The sequence below is a fragment of the Bombus fervidus genome, chromosome 14 (assembly GCF_041682495.2).
Source record: "Bombus fervidus isolate BK054 chromosome 14, iyBomFerv1, whole genome shotgun sequence".
NCBI lineage: Eukaryota > Metazoa > Arthropoda > Insecta > Hymenoptera > Apidae > Bombus > Bombus fervidus.
The window spans coordinates 8,239,067-8,257,827 of NC_091530.1; the positions used below are offsets into that span (position 1 = coordinate 8,239,067).

General features: G+C 28.1%; 5 protein-coding genes across 7 annotated transcripts; 2 read left to right on the forward strand and 3 right to left on the reverse strand.

The window, feature by feature from the left end:
- The first annotated feature begins 245 nt into the window (after positions 1-245).
- On the forward strand, positions 246-1,972 carry LOC139994245 (glyoxylate reductase/hydroxypyruvate reductase-like). Its single transcript, XM_072016698.1, has 4 exons — positions 246-607; positions 851-1,171; positions 1,251-1,708; positions 1,775-1,972. The coding sequence occupies exons 1-4, from the start codon at positions 420-422 to the stop codon at positions 1,900-1,902; spliced, it is 1,095 nt and encodes a 364-aa protein (XP_071872799.1). The 5' UTR covers positions 246-419; the 3' UTR covers positions 1,903-1,972.
- Positions 1,456-4,240, reverse strand: LOC139994249 (mitochondrial thiamine pyrophosphate carrier). Its single transcript, XM_072016706.2, has 5 exons — positions 4,124-4,240; positions 3,499-3,663; positions 3,260-3,412; positions 2,692-2,894; positions 1,456-2,624 (listed from the first exon to the last, which is right to left on the reverse strand). The coding sequence occupies exons 2-5, from the start codon at positions 3,616-3,618 to the stop codon at positions 2,159-2,161; spliced, it is 942 nt and encodes a 313-aa protein (XP_071872807.1). The 5' UTR covers positions 3,619-3,663; positions 4,124-4,240; the 3' UTR covers positions 1,456-2,158.
- Positions 3,941-4,947, reverse strand: LOC141445881 (uncharacterized). The gene is made up of 2 exons (XM_074112047.1): positions 4,339-4,947; positions 3,941-4,240 (listed from the first exon to the last, which is right to left on the reverse strand). The coding sequence occupies exons 1-2, from the start codon at positions 4,771-4,773 to the stop codon at positions 4,025-4,027; spliced, it is 651 nt and encodes a 216-aa protein (XP_073968148.1). The 5' UTR covers positions 4,774-4,947; the 3' UTR covers positions 3,941-4,024.
- A 99-nt stretch (positions 4,948-5,046) lies between these two features.
- LOC139994240 (ATP-dependent RNA helicase p62) lies at positions 5,047-10,871 on the reverse strand. 3 transcript variants are annotated; one of them, XM_072016693.1, is made up of 8 exons: positions 10,849-10,867; positions 10,599-10,692; positions 10,251-10,292; positions 8,972-9,958; positions 8,583-8,761; positions 8,408-8,467; positions 6,168-6,404; positions 5,047-6,078 (listed from the first exon to the last, which is right to left on the reverse strand). In XM_072016693.1, coding segments are annotated over exons 2-8 (1,599 nt in total). In that variant the 5' UTR covers positions 10,601-10,692; positions 10,849-10,867; the 3' UTR covers positions 5,047-5,986. The 3 variants fall into 3 exon arrangements, 2 of the variants coding, with proteins under 2 accessions (XP_071872794.1, XP_071872795.1); XR_011801591.1 differs by lacking the exon at positions 5,047-6,078 and adding an exon at positions 7,169-7,585 and having other exon boundaries at positions 6,189-6,404; XM_072016694.1 differs by lacking the exon at positions 10,251-10,292 and having other exon boundaries at positions 10,849-10,871.
- A 928-nt stretch (positions 10,872-11,799) lies between these two features.
- On the forward strand, positions 11,800-16,731 carry Mys (position-specific antigen beta subunit myospheroid). The gene is made up of 10 exons (XM_072016691.1): positions 11,800-12,008; positions 12,951-13,116; positions 13,257-13,563; positions 13,649-13,877; positions 13,981-14,065; positions 14,136-14,783; positions 14,864-15,175; positions 15,256-15,456; positions 15,537-16,040; positions 16,118-16,731. Exons 1-10 carry the CDS (start codon positions 12,001-12,003, stop codon positions 16,181-16,183), a joined length of 2,526 nt encoding a protein of 841 aa, XP_071872792.1. The 5' UTR covers positions 11,800-12,000; the 3' UTR covers positions 16,184-16,731.
- The last annotated feature ends 2,030 nt before the right edge of the window (positions 16,732-18,761 follow it).

Sequence of the window (18,761 nt, forward strand, 5' to 3'; positions counted from 1 at the left end):
CTTTCTATTTTTTATTATGTTTACTTATTACATCAGAAAATCTTTTATTACTCACATATAAAAACTTGAAATCAAACAATTCCCAATACATGTTATTACTTTTGATATACAAAATAAAAGCAAAAAAGTATACAAAATAAATTAAGAATTATATATAAGAATAAAATAATAAAAGTATTATTTTTAATATAGAAGACAATTTTCTAACATTTCCAAACCACTAAAGGGTATTGAAATTACAATTAACATATATATGGATTTATATAGTAAACTGTTTGAACTTTAAAACCATAAAAATAAATTAAAATATTTAATTGATAATAAGTAAAGGTTATATTTTCCCGTATTTGATGTTTCTGTTCAGTCGAGACTGAACAAATATATAAGATAATAAGAACCATACGTCTATTTAATAAAAAATGTCCTTATCTAATTTCACTTTCTACACGAAATCAAATCAAAGGTCGCTACTTTTAATTGCTCTCAAACTTTTAAGACATAACAATCAAAAATTTGTCACATCTAGTCCAGTTAAGATGAGTCGACCAAAAGTTTTGATCACCCGCTCGGACATTCCAGCTGCCGGGTTAAATTTACTTAAAGAACAGTGAGTATTTTTTTAATATTTAAAGAATACTTAAAATACATTTCATTCTCTTAAATCACATTACCCAATTTTTAATATCCTATTCTATGAAGTTGCGTTTACGTAACATACATATGCATAATGTTATACTTTAACATCTCAAACATTTCGTGCCAATAATATATTTTTGTCTTTGATTTATACGTACTTGCAATGAAAAAACTGTTTATTAATTTTTCTATTTCTTTTTGTTTTATATTTTAGGTTTGATGTTGTTCTATGGGAAAAATCTGAGCCAATTCCTAAATCTGTATTATTATCAAAAATACAAAATATGGATGGAGTTTATTGTTTATTGACAGACAAAATAGATGAAGAAGTTTTAAATGCCGCTGGACCACAATTAAAAGTTGTGGCTTCTATGTCAGTTGGTGTTGACCACTTAGATTTGCAAGCTTTGAAGAAGAGAAATATTAAAGTTGGTTATACTCCTGGTATTCTAACGAATGCAACAGCTGAATTGGCTGTAGCATTATTACTAGCTACATCTAGAAGATTAATAGAAGCAAACAGAGCCATTTACAAGTATAAAACAGAGCATATCTTTTTATGTATTAAATCGCGTAATTAGACATACATTTTATTTCAAATATAATTTATATAGGGGTGAATGGAAAGCATGGTCACCAACTTGGATGTGTGGACCAGGATTATCTGGATCAACTGTTGGAATAGTAGGATTAGGTCGTATTGGTATTCAAGTAGCAAGATGTCTTAACAGCTTTAACACTGCTAAAATATTATATACAAGTAGGAGTATTAAGCAGGAAGCATCCGAATTTGGAGGAGAAAAAGTAGAACTTGATATGTTATTGGAAAAAAGTGATTTTGTAATTGTAACAACAGCTTTAACTCCAGATACAAGACAAATGTTTAACAAAAATACATTCAAAAAAATGAAAAGATCTGCTATATTTATAAATATCAGTAGAGGAGAAGTTGTTGATCAATCTGCTCTGATAGAAGCTTTAAAGGGTGGAATAATCAGAGCTGCTGGTTTAGATGTTACAACTCCTGAACCTATTCCATTAGATAGTGAACTTTTGAAGTTAGATAACTGTGGTAAGTTAACTAAGATCTATCTGTAGTAAAATATATAATAAAAATAATGATTTACTTATGTTTCAGTTGTACTACCTCATATTGGTAGTGCTGCTACAGAAACGCGAGAAGAAATGTCAATAATTACTGCTAAAAATATTATGGCAGTCTTGAAAGGAACTCCAGCTGAAATGCCTGCTCCACTTCAATTATAAATATAACAAGTTAAATATCACAAATAAATTATTGAAGCAAAAATAAATTTGTGAGAAGAGACTAAATCAGTTTTAAGCTTAAATTGTTATTTACCATTATAACTTTTGATTCTTTATACAAGTATGATTATATGTTTATACATATATATTATACACTTAACATATATGTATAAATTATTTTGTACATATGGCAATATGGAGAGAATATTATATACTGTACTCTTTTAATATTAAGACTAGCATTATAATAACTTTACTATTCCGAAATATATAATCTCAAGGCTTTTAACACTATTAAACTTTGCTCATATACTGTAAAATGCAATGCCGTTGTCATACTAGCTTTCAATTGAGATGGTACTAAACCTTTAAATAATCCTTTTACTCCTTCCTTTCTTATAGTTAATTTTATACAATCTATAAGTCCTTTACATTCAAAAAAAGTACCAAAACCTTTTCTACCATTTTTGAATCCTTGTATTTGTAACCTTTTCCTACTAAGATCAAACGGATATACTGCACTTTTAGCTAATAGACCAGCTGCACTACCAGATATTATAGAATTGAAAAAACTAGTATCAGTTTTATCATAATATTTCTTATACATATCACTGAAAAATGCATAAAATGCAAATTGCAAACCTGTATGTGGCACAATTTGCAACACAGTTGGTAATAATCCATAAAAAAAAGCCTTTGGAGATTCATGTCGTATTATACAACTGTAAATATACTTTATTAAACAATGTTTGATTCGATGGCAAGGTGTATTTACAGTATTTAACTTGCCTGCAAGAATGGCAAATTCCTTTATAGATTACATGATTATTTGATTGTGCTACTAATCTGGTTCTTAATGTATCGAAAGGAAATGATATAGTTGTAGCTATAAAACCAGCACCTGCACCAGCTACAAACTTCGTTGAATATTTCCATTCATTTAGCAATGAAAAATTACAAAGCTCATGTATAAGCAAATTATATGAATAAAACTGTAACATTTGAATATTTAATTATATATTTTGACAATGACTTTAAAATATTTTCATATTTAGATAAGGTATTCAAGATTCAAATGAACAGTGTTACAAATGATACTGTTTAAAATTTGTAGATATTGTCATATTCAGGGAAAAATATTTTCATATTTCTTAAATTTTGTTATAAGTTTTAATTTATAAATTATAAACTTCAAGAATATACAATACACAATATCAGATGTAACACTTAAAGCCATAGTGTCTCTAATACAAATTAATAATTTTTTAGATTATTTTATATAATATTTATTTCAACTGAAAGAATTATATAATAGAACTAAAAAGCAACATGAAAGTTTCATAAAATATACATTTACCTGGCTAGTCCCATATATAACTGATAGTAATTGAGCAGGTACATGTCCTTTCCAAAAAGCTGAAATACCTTCTTCCTTAAATATTAAGTAAAATGCTTGTAGTAAAGAGTGATATTTACTAACATGATAGTTAGCAATAGGTTCAACTTGTAACTACAGTGACAAAAAATTCTTTTTAATGTCTATATATAACATTATAAACATTGTTGTTGTATTACTTGTGATATATGTTCTTTTACCTGAAATCTAATTTTCACAACATCGAAAGGTTGACAAGCAAATCGTGTTACAAAACCACTAACACCTCCTGCTATAGCATGTTCCAAATTGTTACTATTACCTTTTGATGAAGTGTCCATTATTTTCTAAACTTGGTACTTAATAGATTGTAAATAGCATAATAACAACTGAAAAATTGAAAATAGGATTTTTTATACAAATAATAAAATACTTTTATAAATGGCAAGTCAGTATTTAAAAAATACATGTATGTAATATTTATTTGGAAGGATAAAATCATTTTTCTTACTATACATAACCTAAATTATTCTCATTAGAAAAATCAGAATCCACATTTGTTCACAATAATTATTATGCCCATAAAATAAATATAACCTTGAGTATGTGGATAATACATAAACGATTAGATGAATACTTTTGATATAATTATAAATATAATAATATATTTAACTAAGAATTTATTGAGATATAGTTCACAATTTTCTTTCGATGTATATTTTATTATGTAACTAACATTTCCCAAACTTATTTGTTATAATTATAATCAATTTCTTGTATTATTTCGGAGACTGACGAATAATCGTCTAAATTGGAGGCATAGTTTAAACTATAATAATCCTTTACCAGTGATGTTAAGTTATATCCCCAGACACTTTGAAGTACAAATTTTATATTTCTCCTGGATGGAATGTTCAAATGACCGTTTACAGCTATTAAATCCAAATATTCATTAAAATTTTCCTGTAAAAAATATATTTCACAATATTTTTGTTTAATTTATTACATTTTTATTTAAGTCCTTAAATACGGTAAAAATCAATTCAACGATCTATACTCACATAATTCTCTAATTTCCATTTATTCCATAATTCAATATACAATTTAAACAAATTTAAAATTATTACTTCATATATAGAGCAAATATTTTCAAAGCTATCCTCAAGTTTTTCTAATTCGTCATTTTTTAATGCATCATCATTCATTCTCTGGAAATACCATTTTTTAAAAAATCTTTTGTTTGCATCATTTTGTATGTACAAACATTTAACATCCGTCATTATGCCGGAGTTGTTCATAAATACTTCGTGACACAGTTGAAATCCATCATCTTCTGAAGATTCGATTAAATGAATCACAAAATCAGAATAAACAAGCAGTAATCCTGTAATATGTTGTGTAATATTTTTCTTTATTGAATTATCAAATACTTGTATTATATTCTCACAATCTGTAATTTTTGCGCAAAAAATAAGTCTATGCACAAACGTATGCATTCTTGAAATATAAATGGTACACTTACTTTGGATAAGTTGTTTGATCAATAAACAACATGTGTCACGCTAAAGAAAATATTTTTAAAATTTTTCTATGTTTATTTTTCTGTGTAAAATCTATTTGATTTTCTAATTGTTTTTAAGTATAGAAATGAACATTTCGTTATGTCATGAATCAAAACTGCTATAAATATAGGAAATTTTGCGAACATGCAATCGTAGACGAAGTATTTTTGATCTTTAAAGGAGAGAATATTATATTTAAACCACATGTATTATTATAAACATTTTATCTTCGTTTACACTGAATTTATTTTTGTAGTTGCAAATATGATACATTAATGTGAGACATTTTTATCTTTTGAACAGCTTAAATATACAGAATAAAAAAATTGCCGAAATGGTTATTCAAGTGCTATAGTACTTTGTAAGAGTTGTTGAATCAATAGAAAATGTTTTTATAATGCATAACTTTACTACAAAATCGATTTATCGAGCAGATTTCTTTTGGTGAATTAACACTACGATATTGACACAGAGTATATATATGCAAGTAAACAAAGTGTAGTTTTACAGTTAATATTCAGTATGTTCTCCCACATAATTTCACAGACATCAACAAATAAATGGTTTTCACTTTATGACCAAGTATCAAATTGGCCACATTGAAGAAGTGGAATGAATACTGATTACATTTACTACGTACTTATATCTTACTGAGCTCCAACTTCTAAAACGCGTAAATAATTATAAATTAAGTTTTTCCTTACTAAAAAAATTTAACAACAATTATCGATATTGGCAACCAATTGTCAATAAAGAGAGGAAAACTTCTTACATCAAACTTAATTTTTTGAAATTGTCATCATTTCCTATTAACTATTTCTTTTCATATTTCTTATTGCGTATTTTTCACTTTATATGTGCCTCAATGAAAGGGAAAGTAGAAATGTAATGAAAAATATTATTATAATGGAAATTTAACGAAGGTACTCATTGTATGTAGTTTACTAAGTTTTACACTATCGCTAACTACAACAATAAGATTATAAATAAAAATTTTAAAAGTTAACCGAGCACGAAACTAACATAAAGCAATAGGGCCTTAACGGAGAACTTTTACTAATCACAGAGGAACAAATTGTAATAAGTTTCAGATCTCCAGCAGGTTACTTGTTCAGAAAGTTTGTGATTGGAAGTTGAAGTAAACCAACTACGCGTCAAAGTAACTTAGATTATCGAATCGTTTATGTGTTTTAGGGAAAGCAGTTTCTCTTCTGCGATAATTTCCATAGCCCCAACGATCTGAAAAATTACACATAGAACATTTAAGTAAATTAAACAAAATCATTATACGATATGAATTTAGTTTCATAGTTTTCACAAATACTTACTTCGTGCAAGATCATTTCCAGTTCTGTCTGCAAGTTCCATAAGTTTTGGATTGATAACTTGTTTAGCTTCCTTAAGTACATTAATTAAACCTTTAGCCTGCCGACTATTTTGTGGTGTAAAGAAGGCATAACTCGTGCCTGAATTATTTGATCGGCCCGTCCTACCAATTCTATGAATGTAGTCTTCAGATGAAGTCGGATAATCGAAGTTGATCACGTACTTTACATCATCGACATCTAAAGAAGTTGTTTTATTAAAATATGTAGTAACATAAAAATATTGAGCGTGTTAAATATGATGCAAGATATGCTATATTTAATAAAAATATTAATTTTTTGGCAATATATACTCAATATGCCAACTATAATATGAAATCCATATAGATTATCATGACCTTTTCTTCTTTAAAATTTGTATATTTATTTGTTAAAGTCGAAGCTGAATGCCATAACAGAAATTAATGCGAAAAACTAATTATTTTTATCTCCATATCTTTCTATGAGAATATGCAGCTAAGCCTACACTACATCACATATCAAATACACAAATTTCAATATTAAATATTAAAACTTTATAACAGTTGATAAGTAACTTCTAAAACCTTACTTAGTAACATAAACAATAGAATATTTGTATTACCTTTCTTTATGCATATTCTGTACACAAGTATTCATAACATAGAACAAAATATCGAAGAACTTATAAAAGGAATCAATATTGTAGATACTTAAATAAGAAATCCGTCACAATAGAAGGAGTGTATATATCGTATTCCCTATAAATTGTTTCTTTAACAAATATAATGAAAATGATTATTTTAAGTAAGATTTACAGTAACTTCTTTTTCAAACATTGTTACAGTTTTATATTGTCTAATATTTCACATTAAGGCGCTTTCATTCCTAACTATTAAAACATTGAAGATAAATTAAGAATTGTATCAGTTTTATATATAAATGTATATGAATGTAAGTTAGCTGCATAGTAATTAAATACAAACCCTGTTATCGTTGATGCACGTTCCGTATGACTGCATACAGAGCGCCTCACGATGTGTGCTATTCTTAAATGCAACTTCACATCGCAACGTCGTGTCCTAAGCATCACCACCGAGTAGCGATAGTAGCAAAATCAATAGATTGTTGTCTCTCATACGGGCTGAGCATTGGCTATGAAGTGTGATGGTTGTACCAAAACGTAACCAACGGTCTTACCTCACAACCAACCAGCGCCGATAACGGCACCACCCGCGCACCACTCTACTACTTGCGTGGTACACAGGCTGAACACAGAGGCACATTAAGTACAATATTATGTGCAAAACAGAATTGCGTATGTACAATGAGTGAGCCATGTTTTCTTTATTCAACGATCGTTTTTCATCGCACACTCAATACAATTTGTGCACCATGTGCCTCTGAAACAAAGGACAACCAGACTGATTAACATAAAATACAGGATGCCCACATATATTACTAAAGCACTTCTCTTATATTCCAATCTTTATACTCTCAATTCTTTAACACAAGCACATTAATTCCTCTTTTCTTTTCTTCTCCTTCTTTTTTTCTCATTTTCTCTGATATTTTTTTTTTTTAATAAAATAGATAGCATTACACGTCAAAAAAGCTAATAGAAAAATTAGGATAAACAAAAAATTGTGTACAGTACCTGAAGTATATAACACAATTATACGATATAAAATATAAAAAATGCAGCACTTCTTAAACGGTAAAAATAAAAACTTACAATTTAACACTTTTCATATTAATACAAATATAATAAATATATATAAATTTTAAAGGAATAACTAATCAAAGTTGAAGCTACCTAATGCCATCTATTTATAGTACATTAAGCTTATGTAAAGTTTGAGAATGTACACTAAAACTATTTTTTATACTGCATTAATATTATTGTATTGTTCTACAATTTCAATAATTAACTATAGAATTCTACAAAGAATAACACATTGTTAAAAAGTCCTCATTTATCAATTTTTCTTATTTCTTAATTAACATGGTAAGTTATTTAATGTTAATTATTTTTATTCCAAAAACAGTGGGGCATCACCTTCATATAACCAGTCTGTGCTACATCGCCACTTTACCCTACCCTACCCCTTTTTAATTAAGTACAAATTTTCTCAAATACAACTGATCTAAACTTCAATAAATTCTTCAAAATCTACTGTTTTAACAAAAATAAAAAATGTTAAACAAGTAACTCTATTACTTACCCAATCCACGAGCAGCAACATCTGTTGCTACAAGAATTGAATCCTTATTTCTTCTAAATTCTAAAATTTAATATAGCATAATGTATTGATTATATGAATAACGTAATGGAAATGTTATCAGAATAAACATATATATATATATATATATATATATATATATATATTCTAAACAAACCTGTAAGGACAAAATCTCTTTCTAGTTGTGATTTGTCACCATGTATACATACTGCTGGCCATCCATATCGACGAATAGTTTTAGTAATACTCTCCACCTTTTTCTTTGTCTCTACAAAAATTATTGTCTTCCCACCTTCTGGACTAACATTACTAATTTCCTGAAGAAGATCTTGCAATCTAAAGTAGAAGAATAGAATATTAAATTGTAAGCAACATTTAAAAAGTAAAATATTAATATATTGAATAAAAAAGTCAGTTCTTCTTAGAGATAAAATATGAAAAATCACAAACTATCATATATTACTTTCATCATAAACGATAAAATAAAAAATTTTCATTTTGACATAATTTATACTATTAGTAAATCAAAATATTTAAAATACATACTTCGCTTGCTTTTCATGTTCTTCACAGACATCAACAATCTGAAGAATATTATGATTAGCTGATAATGTTAATGATCCAATGTTCAATTGTGTATAGTCTACAAGGTATTCCTCTGCAAGGTTTCTAACTTCTTTCGGCCAAGTCGCAGACCACATCAATACCTGTCTATCTGGCCTAATTTGTTCAATAATTTTTCGAATTTGAGGTTCAAAACCCATGTCTAGCATTCTATCTGCTTCATCTAATACCAAATACGTACATCTACGTAAATTAGTTATACCTCGTTCCAAGAAGTCAATTAATCGTCCTGGTGTGGCAATGCATATCTCAACTCCTTGTTCTAAATCGCGAGCTTGGCTTCCTTTTGGCGCACCACCAAAAATACAAGTGCTTCTTACATAGCCAAAATTATAAGTAACTTTTTGAATTTGCTGTGCCAATTCTCTTGTTGGTGCTAGAACTAGAGCAATTGGCCCATCACCATGATTTAATGGTTGTTGACTACTAATATGTACAATTGCAGGTAGGATGTATCCTAAAGTTTTCCCAGATCCAGTTTGTGCTATTCCAACCATATTTTGTCCAGACATTGCAATTGGCCATCCTTGAGCTTGAATAGCGGTTGGTTCACTAAACCCCTGCTTTCTAATACATTGCATTACATGATCAGGAAAATTTCCTTCTTCAAAATGTTGTATAGGATTAGGAATTTTCTCTCCCTTAAGAGTAATCTGATTCTCTTGTCTAAATATATCTATTTCTTGTGGATGACGTGATTGAACATTAGGATGTGGTATATAAAAATCTTTTTTAAACGGCTTTAAATTTTCAAAACTCCAGTTTGGCTTTTTTAAGGCTCCAATAGTACCATGCATATTATTTTTGTTGCGATTTTCAAATCGCCCATTTCTATTATTAGCATTTCCATATACAGATCCCCTATCTTTTGTTCTATAGTTTCCACCATGATAACTAGCTCCATATGTCCTGTAAAAAATTTACGCACGTATTATAATTAAAACACCTTATTATGTATTTTATATAGATGTAGGGAACAAAGAGAATCAGCTCCAGATAAAAAAATATGTGGATTCCGAAGGCATGTTCCCAAATTACTATTCCTCCCACAAGCATTCATGCTCCATTGATATATACAAAATGGAGGCATGCCAAAATGAGAGGCATAATTAATTATATTTTCATTAGAAATAAATTTTATGTTTAACTCTACGTTTGTCCATTATTGTTAATATGCATATTTATAGATTTATATACAAACCTAATTCTCAGGGATCCAATAGCTCCCGTTACATGTCGTAACCTTTAATAAACAATGACGGCTTTTATGCGTATGTACTTAAAAATTTATCAGAAGTATTTTTGACAAGACACTTTTGCAGATAAATGTAAGAATACTTGTTCCCATATAAAAAAGTCCGTTACGTAACTTTACATGTCGATAAATTTTCAAGACGATCTTATAGCGAAATGCAACGACGCATTGCGGATATCATATAATGGCCGAACATGAATGACTTTGAAGAGAGATAGTTACAATATTGAGATATAAATATAAATTATACAATATAAATCTACAATTATAATTAAAAATAATGTTGTTACTCACATGTTTGATATGGTAATGGAAACTTTCAGTTCCTAATTAAATTACAGTTTAAGATGATAACTTGTGTTGGATCAATTGAACAAGGTAACGAATCCTAAAATGATAATTAATTTTTATTATTGTCGGTTTACATTTAAAACATGCAAAAATATTACAAGGGTAAATGAATTATCGATTACGATGTAACATTTATAAATAAAAATAAAAAAAAAAAGGTGAATTACGAACTACAGTCAAACGTCCTACTTACACCACATCCAGGAACAGAAAGAACAATTTAATATGTACCCGGATGTGACATACGTCAGGGACAAACGTATTCGAAAGTGGGGATGCGCAAAAGCTCCGAAAACACCTCTTTTCGTCCTCTGCGCATGTAATACAGAGTCGATTTTGATTGACTTGAAGGCAACAGACAACGTTATTCAACTCAGTAAATTATTTGCTGTACTTACATAATTTTCTAAATTGCAACTATATATACGTATATGTTTTTAATATTAATGTATTTAATATTATAATATCAAAAAATTTACTCTCGATTACATAATATCATGTAATAATTATAGTTTTTCATTAAAATTATTCTATATAAGATGCTATACTCTGTTCAGCAACGAGTCAGGAAAGATAACTATAATTGGTCACGTGATCTCCCACTATTGGTTGATAGTTGCTAGTAAATTATGAGTTTTGAGAACAACCTGTTTTATTACAGAAAATATTTGAAATTGTCAAATATTTGGAACTGTGATACTAAATCATACATATATTCACAAAAGTTTCTATTCTATAATATTTTAAAATTATTAATTCATCTTTGTTTCCCCAAAATTTTAATCATCTGGTTTTATTTAGTCCCCTGGACTCAACTCGTTTAGCAGAATATATATATATATGATGCTAGTTTGGTAATATTATTTAGCGTTGCTAGCTTTTTTTATGTTATTAGTAAAATTACATTTTTATTTCTCTTAATATAATAATATTATTTACAGGATTAATGTACAGCAATAAGAATGTATAACATTATATTTACATCAAGATCTAAATAAGATTTCAAATATTCCGCTTTACGTGTATCGTACACAAAAGGAAAGATAGTTCTAAGATTGAACACATGTAGCGCTAGTATTCTATTTGTTCACTTTATTCCAAAGAGATGTATTCTCTAGGTATAATTAAATACTTTGTGAGATACGTACAATCAGAATCAGGATCAGTCAGACAATCAGAAAACGTGTAGTGTGGTGTAACTGGTGTGAGTCTATCACGATCTGGTATAGGCAGTTGGTTGTGGAGTGCGTGCATTTGATGGGTTACCTTTTATGGCGATTCAAGTAAAAGAAAACATTGGTCAATCTTGTGATGTTCTAATAACAAATTGAAAGAGATATTTCTGATGGAAAAGTAAGCCCTCAGAATTTCTTATCCAGTTTTTTTCGTTTTAATATTTGTGGTTTCGTTTAGGAAGAGATATCATTTTGTAAATATAAAGATGACGGCATCGTCGTGAATGAATAAGCCGTCTGTTTTAAGCCGTGAATAATGGTATTTTAAAGATATCGAATACTTTTAAAATATAAATAAAAAGAATTCTTCGAAATTTTATAAGTGAACATTTTTTATATTTGGATTATGTACAAAATGTTACTGAAGTTAAGAATAAAAGCATGGGAGAACTTTTATAATCAAATCTCAATTTTCTATTAAATAATTAATTATATTTTGTAAATACTTTATTTTTCTTTAAATTTGCTTTCCTACAGGTATATATATCTAACATAACTTATATGCATTTCATAAGGAAACATTTATAAACAAACTTTATAAAACAAATTTTTTAATGTTTTTATATCAATATTAATTATTTTAATTATATTTTGGTTCAAACTTATAGCCATAACGTTAAAATAAAATGATAAGGTAATGAGTTATTTATGGGTAACTTGCCAAATAAATTTTATACTGTATTTATAAATGAAGCACAGTTTGTCCTACATTTAAATAAGTAACTAATACCATTAAAAGTTTTTAATATATTTTTATCCATAGAAAGTGAATCTATATTTCATACTTATTCTTAGAGAATAAAAATGGGAACTAAGAATGTATATTTTAAGAATATGATGAGTCAACAATTACAAGAATATTACCTCATACCTACCTTATTCTTGGTGGAAATGATTGTACAAAGTCATAATTTCATTAAAATTTAATACAAGAATAATAGAATTGTTATTTTATTTCAGAAATGTATCTTATCTATGATTTACAAACTACATTAAAAAATATATTTATATGTAATCTATTAACTGCATTAATCTAAAAAGATTTATATTTTATATGCAGAATGTTTGGCAGCTTCAGATGGATAATAGCAATAGCAATCATTATATCATTAGTAAAGGCAAATTACTCACCTCCAGAGAGATTGACTGGAATGAATCCTTGTATAAGCAAACAAACATGTCATGAATGCATACAAACACCACATTGTGCCTGGTGTGCAGCACCAGTGAGTTTTTATTTACATGTATATTATATATGATTTTTATATAATTTTATATAATTACATGTATATTAATAATATAATAATAATAATATTTATATATAGTATATTTTATATAAATAATTAAAATATATTAATCTTTACAGAAATTTTCAGAAAAGCGGTGTTTTCTACCAAACATTAATACTAAAATATTTGCAACATGTCCTGGCGAATACACATGGAATCCAGACAATGTTTTTAGTATGATAAGACATAGAAATTTAACAAAAGGTGGTTATGCATATGGTGGTGCCAACAGTTATGAATATTCATATATGAATTCTAGTATACATGGCTCTAGTTCACAGTCCACTAGTAGTGGTAGTAGCAGCAGCAGCAGTAGCAGTGGTAGCAGAAGGCAAGAAGCTATACAAATTTGGCCACAAGAAGTTAATTTGAAACTTCGAATAAGTAAGTTAATGTAGTTATTATATATTAAACTATTTTGGCAGAAAACAATATTTACAATATTAGAGATACAATATAAATCTTTTAGATGAGGCACATAGAATGACTTTTGCTTATTCACAAGCTGAAGATTATCCTGTTGATTTGTACTATCTTATGGATTTGAGTAAATCTATGGAAGATGACAAGAAAAAATTATCAGATTTAGGTCAACTCTTAGTAGAAAGTATGAGTAAAATTACAAGTAACTTTCGACTAGGTTTTGGCAGTTTTGTTGATAAAGTTGTAATGCCTTATGTTAGTACAATGCCTAAGTCGTAAGTTTCCCATAAAAAATTATAATCTTTCTGCATGCATAATTTGAAATTACTATTTTACACTTCATTTAATGATAAATTTATAGTCAGTTTTGTATTTTAGATTAATAGAACCATGTGATGGATGTGCAGCACCATATGGCTACAAAAATATTATGACATTGTCTCAAGATACAAGTCATTTTGCAGTAAGTATATAATAATATAATTTTGCAATGAATATTCCATAAAAATTATTAACTTTTCTCATCTGTGTAGAGTTTAGTGCGAAATGCTTCAGTATCTGGAAACTTAGATGCGCCAGAAGGAGGATTTGATGCAATAATGCAAGCTATAGTTTGTAGACAGCAGATTGGCTGGCGTGAAAAGGCTCGTAGACTTTTAGTATTTTCTACAGATGCTGGTTTTCATTATGCAGGCGATGGTAAATTGGGTGGAATTGTCAAACCAAATGATGGTGAATGTCACTTAGATAGTACAGGACTTTACACACACTCATCATTACAAGACTATCCAAGTATTTCTCAAATTAATTTAAAAGTTAAGCAAAATGCTATTAATGTTATATGGGCTGTTACGGAAGAACAAATAAACGTATATAAAAGGCTGACTAAACATGTAGAAGGATCTTTTGCTGGTAAATTATCAGATGACTCGAGTAACGTTGTAGAATTAATTCGTGAACAGTATGATGCAATTTCAAGTTCAGTTGAAATGAAAGATACAGCTAGCAGTGCTGTGAAGGTAAAATACTTCTCAAAATGTTTGGGTACGGGACCACTTATTGAAACTTCAAAATGTGATGGATTAAAAGTTGGAACAAAAGTGGAATTTACTGCAGAAATAGAAGTCACGAGTTGCCCAGAAAATAGGTCCGAATGGAAACAAAAATTCGATATTTATCCAGTAAGAATAAAAGCATTCGCACTTGTTTACATAATTTAATATTTAAAGTTAAAGAAACAAATTTTCTTATCTTTTTTTAGGTTGGAATTAATGAAACGCTTACTGTAAATTTGGAAATGTTATGTGACTGTGAATGCGAACGCGAAGGTGCTATGTATGAACCGAAATCACCAGAATGTAATGGTGTAGGAACTTTAAAATGTGGCATTTGTGAATGTTATGATGGATTTTTTGGAAAACGCTGTGAATGCAGTCCTCATCAAGAAATGACAGGATTAGATAAACATTTCCAATCTTGTAGACCTGATAATACTTCTCTTGTAGATTGTTCAGGGAGAGGAACTTGTGCTTGTGGTCAATGTGAATGTGAAGAAAGAGAAAATCCTGAAGAAGTAAATATAGATATATGACTTTAATATAAAAATTTGCATCTTTTTTGATTGAGTATATGATGTTGTTTTGTTGTTTGCAGATAATATCAGGTCATTTTTGCGAATGTGACAATTTCTCATGTGATCGAGATCAAGGTCATTTGTGCTCAAATCATGGAACATGCGAGTGCGGTCAATGTGTCTGTAATGCAGGATGGACTGGTCCATCTTGCAATTGTAGATCTTCAAATGAGACTTGTATTGCACCAGGAACTACCAATGGAGTGTTATGTTCAGGGCATGTAAGTTTTTTATTGCTTTAAGAAGAAAAAGCTTTATGTTGTTTTACAAGTTTAACTTCGATTAATCTTTCATCATTTAGGGAGATTGTGTTTGTGGTGAATGTATTTGTCATGAAGAAGGAAACACTAGATATTCTGGTAAACACTGTAATAAGTGTCCAACCTGTCCAAGCCGTTGTGAAGAATTAAAAAATTGTGTATTATGTCAAATGTATGGTACTGGTAATTTCACTGATAAAGAGGAATGTGCAAAAAATTGCAAAGAATTCGTCCCTGAACCAGTTGATACAGTTATACCAGATGTGGATAAGGATGAAGTTCCATGCTTTGGTATAGATGAAGACGACTGCAAATATAATTTTGTTTATTATTACAATGAAACGAATTGCCTAAAAGTCAGAGCTCAGAAGGAAAGGGAATGTCCACCCCAAGTTTATATGCTCGGTATAGTATTAGGTGTAATTGCAGCTATTGTTTTAATCGGTCTTGCATTATTACTTTTGTGGAAACTATTAACAACTATACACGACAGAAGAGAATTCGCAAGATTTGAAAAGGAAAGAATGATGGCTAAATGGGATACGGTAAAAATATTAATTTATCTTTAATTTTGTATATTTTGTATGCTGCAAAATCTTTCATTTCAATTATCTTTAAACAGGGTGAAAATCCAATTTATAAACAAGCAACTTCAACATTTAAAAATCCAACATATGCTGGAAAATGAAAATCATGAAAATAATCTCTATTTAATGGAAGAAATTATTTCATTGCAGAAAATTGTGTTTTTATACATAAATATAAATTTTTGATTGATTAATATTTAAATGATAAACAAATTTTATTATGCAGCGAATGAAGCTTTAGCACTAATTAGAATAATTATTAACATTATAATTGATAAGTATTTAATGGAATCTAATGTAATATGAAGCTATCAAATTATTCATTAAGTATGATATTATAATACTGCCATATAACGTAGACTGCTATGTATGAATGCGTGCGTATGTATGTAAGTGTAAATTATGTACACAATGTATACAATGAAAAATTATAATGTAGAAATCGGTATCTGCATGAAAATACGAAACGGTTTAAAGATTTAAAATGTTAATCTTATTGTAACACTTATATAGAAGTGCCTTTTTGTCTTTTATGACAAAAATATATTTATATAATTTCTAATTGTCGACTTTAATATAAAATTTATGAGATGTAACTCTTTCAGAAGACTTCATTCACTCTTATCAAATTAAAGTAGAGTGTGATGAATTTTTCTTTTAAATATATTTATTGACATTTTTCATACACCCACAATATTTCAAATAGAAAATATAAATAAGGTGCATTTTAATATGTGATATTGTAAGACCTAAAATGTTTTTATTGACAAAATGTTCAGTTGTTTTCCACCTAAGTCTTCCTGAGTCTCATATATGTTTTATTTTTTATAAAAAAATCTAAAAATATATGTAGAAAATTGTATAAATGTAAAGAATAGCAAAATGCATAGTAATAAGTATAAATCATTTTGCAATTTATAACAAATGCGAGCCTCGAGATTTTTCATTCTAAACGTTTATGAATTTTTATCCTTATTATATCTATAGATAGAAATGCAGTTAACGAAACGCTCGTTAAAGCAACATAAATCGACATTTTAAATGTACCGAAAAACTAATGCTTTTATAATACATTGTATTAATAACTTTTACACTACTTTATTGTTATTTATATGTTCACGTTCGGAACAAAGAAATAAACTTAGTATAACAATAACTAAATTTTCCAAATAATAAATATTACAGATTTATGCAAATAGTATTATTACGAAATAATTATTTCGTGATAAAAATGATCTATTTGATAAATCATGCACTTGAAATGAAAGTTATACTGTCATTGATAATGACAAAAAGATCAACTTATCTTACATTTTCATTGTAAGATAAATAAATATAGTAGAACCTAGTTAATACAAACAAGTTAATGCTGAGCATCTTTTATCTGATCTAGGATCAATCGTAATTTTGTAATACGTATAAACACTCTTATAATGAGTATGTATATCAATACATACAATTATTTGTTTTTATTCGAAATAAATTCTGCGTCAAAGAAGGAAAAGTTGAAATCGTAACACTTAAATCCTAATATTTGAACTAATAAGAAGAATTCGAAAGGATAGCTATCTACTGAATTTCTATTATCAGAATTGATCGGTTATCTGAACTGTCTTGTCCTTATCCTCTAACCTGTTCGGATAATCGAAGCTCAACTGTACAATGTTGTGTTTTTATGTATTGATAATATATTTTCATGAGTTCATTTGTACGTTTACAGCCTGGTTTTCGCAAATAAGCTACGTGTACGTATATGATCTGCTCCAACATTAGGGTAATGTATTGTTCCTAAGAAGAAAGTACTATAGAAAGTGAAATAGAATTTAATTATATATAGTAATAATAATGATATTACAAATACAAGTTTTGTTTATAAATAATTGCGTATATAATATACAAAGTTTTCATTAAATTCTGTTTTAATTTTTCTATTTCTTTCAAATTACTAAATTTGCAAAAATTAAAAAACAGTTACATTTTTAATCGAAATATGATACTCGTGCACAGTAACAATTTGTTAGAAATTTGCTTATAATATACAGATAGCAATTTGCGCGTAAAATTGGCGTCGCGACAAGAACGTAGTACAATATTATGTGTAGTTGCAATTTTATGATAAACTACATGATTTTATAGAATACGTTATATTTTAACATAAATTGTATTCAAATATGTACAAATTATCATTGCTAAAATATCTGTAATGTAATACCTGATAATACATAATCAAATTATCTTGTGTGATTATGTAAATATATAAAAATAATACAAAGATAAGTGCAGAATAGAGATCACGACGGAAATAAAATGTATCTTTAATTATGTAATTTGTAATTATTATTTACTATAAATTACAATTACTTATTTTGGAATAGGGAAATTATATTCTATATTAATTGTATTATCTATAATATAATTAACATTGTATATTGGAGTAATTATTATATTAGTTCAATTCATCGTATAAAAATTTTAGCGCATGACTAAAAGAATGTACTCTTTATTTCATTTAATTATCATCTTTCATTAATTTTTGATAGTAATAATATAATAGACTCTCTAATACCAACGAACTATATAATGAAAATTATCCGTGATTTTGTAACGGAATCGAATAGTTGTCGAATGAAAAAAAGAGAATTATGTGTAGAATGTCCTTAACCTGTTAATATCAGAATT

Excerpts from the sequence above, each read along its gene's own strand:
- Mys (XM_072016691.1), top strand. Across the intron at positions 14,784-14,863 it reads AAAAATTCGATATTTATCCA|GTTGGAATTAATGAAACGCT; the intron begins GTAAGAATAAAA and ends ATCTTTTTTTAG. Across the intron at positions 16,041-16,117 it reads TGATGGCTAAATGGGATACG|GGTGAAAATCCAATTTATAA; the intron begins GTAAAAATATTA and ends ATCTTTAAACAG.
- LOC139994245 (XM_072016698.1), top strand. The coding sequence starts at position 420 with ATGTCCTTATCTAATTTCACTTTCTACACGAAATCAAATCAAAGGTCG. Across the intron at positions 608-850 it reads TTAAATTTACTTAAAGAACA|GTTTGATGTTGTTCTATGGG; the intron begins GTGAGTATTTTT and ends TTTATATTTTAG. Across the intron at positions 1,709-1,774 it reads TTTGAAGTTAGATAACTGTG|TTGTACTACCTCATATTGGT; the intron begins GTAAGTTAACTA and ends CTTATGTTTCAG.
- LOC139994249 (XM_072016706.2), bottom strand. The coding sequence starts at position 3,618 with ATGGACACTTCATCAAAAGGTAATAGTAACAATTTGGAACATGCTATA. Across the intron at positions 3,413-3,498 it reads TTGTGAAAATTAGATTTCAG|TTACAAGTTGAACCTATTGC; the intron begins GTAAAAGAACAT and ends TTGTCACTGTAG. Across the intron at positions 2,895-3,259 it reads TTATATATGGGACTAGCCAG|TTTTATTCATATAATTTGCT; the intron begins GTAAATGTATAT and ends CAAATGTTACAG.
- LOC139994240 (XM_072016693.1), bottom strand. Across the intron at positions 6,405-8,407 it reads TGTTGCTGCTCGTGGATTGG|ATGTCGATGATGTAAAGTAC; the intron begins GTAAGTAATAGA and ends CAACTTCTTTAG. Across the intron at positions 6,079-6,167 it reads TGGAAATGATCTTGCACGAA|ATCGTTGGGGCTATGGAAAT; the intron begins GTAAGTATTTGT and ends GTAATTTTTCAG.
- LOC141445881 (XM_074112047.1), bottom strand. The coding sequence starts at position 4,773 with ATGCATACGTTTGTGCATAGACTTATTTTTTGCGCAAAAATTACAGAT. Across the intron at positions 4,241-4,338 it reads AATGGAAATTAGAGAATTAT|GAAAATTTTAATGAATATTT; the intron begins GTGAGTATAGAT and ends TATTTTTTACAG.